The 3758-nt window shown below is 31.1% G+C and overlaps 1 protein-coding gene across 1 annotated transcript in view; it reads right to left on the reverse strand.

Annotated features, from left to right (window-relative positions):
- Window positions 1–1754, reverse strand: part of LOC134706645 (sepiapterin reductase-like) — a 345856-nt gene extending 344102 nt beyond the window's left edge. Inside the window, exon 1 of the mRNA XM_063565763.1 lies at window positions 1206–1754. Coding sequence (XP_063421833.1) covers window positions 1206–1216 — 11 coding nt within the window. The 5' untranslated portion in view covers window positions 1217–1754. The remainder of the gene's footprint in view (window positions 1–1205) is intronic.
- Between the last annotated feature and the right edge of the window lie 2004 nt (window positions 1755–3758).

The following is a 3758-nucleotide window of genomic DNA, read 5'->3' on the forward strand; positions in this document are numbered from 1 at the left end:
TTTAAAAGGTAAAAAACAAAAAATTTCAGTTGCAACGCAGGCTGTTAATGCAACCAAGGTTGGCAAAAAAGCGGTCAATACTAGTATTGACCATGCCAGTGGTAAATACCGGTATTTACCGGGAAATACTGGCAAATACTGGGAAATACCGGCAAATACTGGTCGATTGAAATTTTCAGTGGTCATTACTATAAAAACACTATCTACTTTGTCAATTTTAATTACAATTAATAATTAATTTATATAGAAAGTGTTCAAATCAATTTTAATGCTTTCATTTCTAATTTTATTGTAAATTCAAACAGGGATCTACATTGATTAATGTGTACATAATATAATAGTAAAAAAAAACTTTTTGTCCCTGCTTCAAATTTTCAATTCCAGCATGAAGAAGGTTTTTATCTCAGTTATATAGCTATAGACAGAAATAATTTATTGTTTAAGGGAGCCTTCATATATCAATTTGATTACTTTCAACCTATATACTGTCAACTTTTATTGGAGGCTGATGTTTTAGTAATTAAATTTTCACACCTAGCAATGCCAGGTGATACATGTACAAATGTAGGTAAAAAGACCCATGTAACTTCATTTACCTGTAGTTTTATTTACCTTTAATTTTAATTACCTGTATATTCATACATTTTGAATAAAAATATATTGATTTAAACATGTTGAAATAAAATATAAATTTGCATATATGTCTTGCATATAAATCTTTTATGCTTTATGCAAGTATGCAATATCATAATTCATAAAAACTAAATCAGTAAGAATAAGTGTTATAAATGAATAAAACCTATCAAATTCATTAATTTTATAAGCTGACACATTATATTTGACTTTTTATCAAGATTTTACTTCAATTAATAGTAGAAATAACCATGAAAATTTCAATTGACCAGTATTTGCCAGTATTGACCACTTGGGGAGTATTGTCCGGGGCGGTAAATACCGGTAAATACCACTGGTAAATACCGGTGGTGGTATTTACCGCCCAACCTTGAATGCAACATAAAAAGCATAAATATTGTAACACAAAGTTATCTACAGGCAGAGCAAAAACATTCTGTTCCACTCCAGGACTGTACAAGACTCTTAAAATGTGAGAAACTGTTAACAGTCCTGAAGTGGTCAGGTAAGCTATTCCATAAAGTAGCAGCAGCAAAACTAAAAGATTTTTTTCCATATGAGGTAGTTCTTACCTGTGGTACATCCAAAATATTGCTGTATCTAAAAGAATATTTAGTGTGTTTAATTTTTATTAAATTTTGTAAACATACAGGAGCCAAATTATTTAAAATTTTATAAGTCTCAAGTGCCATTGTCCTGATGCGTCTTACTTGTAGGGTTGGAACCTTTGCGTTCTCAAGAAGAGTTTCAGAGGATGATAAATAGTCGTCGTATACAAATCGTAATGCTCTCTCTTGTATTTTTTCAAGTTTTTTAGAATTTTTCTCTGTACAAAAATGCCAAGCCAAAGGGCAAAAATTAAAATTACTCAAAATAAAAGTATGAAAAATTGTAAGTTTATTTAATCTGTTTAAAAATGATCCAATTCTCTTGAGAACATTCAGCTGTTGTGATGCCTTTCTACACAAGTTACTTATATGTGCATCAAATTTTAGTTGGTAATCAATATCAATTCCAAGTAATTTTACTGTTTCTTCACAAGATAAAATATTTTGCTGAATTTGTATAGATGGATTTTTTGCAAAGGTTCTTTTCCCTACAGCAATAACTTGGAATTTATCAGGATTTGCCTGCATCTTATTTTCTTTAAACTAATCAATAAGCACTTGAGACTCAGATTCTAATGTTGATATGAGATGGTCATAATCCGGACTACTAAAAGACAGAGTATTGTCGTCCGCATAATTATATAATGTACCATGTTTAACAAAATAAAAAATATCATTTATGAAGATATTAAATAAAAGGGGCCCCAATATAGAACCTTGGGGTACCCCTTTTTGGATGTCAGCCCAGCTACTCAGAACACCGTTTACTTTAATTTGCTGTTTTCTATCAGAAAGATATGATTTTAATAAAGATACTGAATGTGGCGAAACACCATATGCTAGTAATTTATCTAGTAAAATTTCATGAGGTAAGCAGTCAAAAGCTTTTGATAAATCCATAAGAACTGCAGCTATATATAAGTTTTTGTCTAAAGCTTTACGCCAGTCTTCCAGTAATCTGAGCAACGTAGTCTGACATCCATGTCCTCTACGGAAAGCACATAAATAAGGGTTAAAAATGGAATCAAAGAAATCGTATAACTGTATTTCAAATATTTTTTCGTAAAATTTTGAAAAAATAGGTAACACACTGACTGGTCTGTAATTTGATTTAAGTAGTGGGTCACTTTTTCTCTAACTGAAATATTATATTATTGTGATTTAGATTTATTTCTTATACACGATATCATGGAACTGTTGTTTTGAATATTGTTACTGGGACATATGTATAACAGCTTTTATATCTATGCTGAGAGTGAGACTAATCATGATATCATCGCGGCAAAATGTATTACAGCAAAATGCATTGAGTGTGTAGGTATAGGTCACAGTATAGGTAATATGTTTGGTTAGCTTGGTTGCTAGATGAGCTGTGGAGTCATTCTTAAGTAAGGTGTACTTTCCTCTTTTAAAAGTACACTAGTCCGACAGAGACATATCGTAACCAATCTATCTGTCTGTAAGACTAGAAGTACTCATAAAGTCCGAAGGTACGTAGTATATCTAACCTAATATTGAATTCACGGTCCAGCTAGCAAGCAAGCTAACCAAACATATTACCTTTACCTAAACATAATGCATTTTGCTGTAATTATCGCCGTTGATAGAAATATATTTACAATAAATTATATATCTCTGGTTATAAGTAGTACTTTACTATTCACATCATTGATATACAATTGTCTTTATTCAATAACGGGTTTCAAATATAAAATCAACTTAGAACATTGATTCATTAGACGACTGAAACTAATAACATAATATCATCAAGCATTCAATTTTGAGCCAAACATACATAATATATGAGATAGGACTGCTTGGAAGTACGTTTCGTGTGAAGAGGTCAATACCGATTTCATTCATTGGTATAGATGTGACATAATATAAAGGTTAGTATAAATGTCCCAGATTGGTTTGTATGTGAATAAAACAACAGATGTATGTATGTTCATATCGATCTTTTTTGCCCAATTTTATGTGTCCAATTTTGATACAGACGACTCAAAAGTTTGTGTCATTTAGTTAAAATAAAACTGTATTACATAACCCTCATATATGAAATCAAATCACTAGATTAAAAATTGCTGGGTTATATATACTGAGAAGGTCATTGTAATCTGCATCGAGCATCGTCTTATATGAAACTCACTTTGTGAGGTACTTGTTGGCTGGTTTGTACTTAACTCCTACCCGATCACCCACCCCAATCATTTCATATACTCGACACAAAGAAACTCCATTCAGTTTCCCTTGCATAATTTTGGTTGATACCTATATTTCATTTATTTCACATTTATCTTCTTTTGATAACGTTTCGAATAGTGGAGGGGGAAATGATTTTATCAAATTTGAGTAGAGTTTTTAACTCAATTTATGGAAAGAAAACATCCAAAAGGAAATTAACCTACCCCTTTAACTACCACATAATTAGATAATTAATAACAAAACAGCACAAAAGATGGAAGATGTTGTTTTTTTCATTCCAAGTTGAGTATTTGACGTACTGCGAATATTTTC

The sequence above is a fragment of the Mytilus trossulus genome, chromosome 2 (assembly GCF_036588685.1).
Source record: "Mytilus trossulus isolate FHL-02 chromosome 2, PNRI_Mtr1.1.1.hap1, whole genome shotgun sequence".
Classification (NCBI taxonomy): domain Eukaryota; kingdom Metazoa; phylum Mollusca; class Bivalvia; order Mytilida; family Mytilidae; genus Mytilus; species Mytilus trossulus.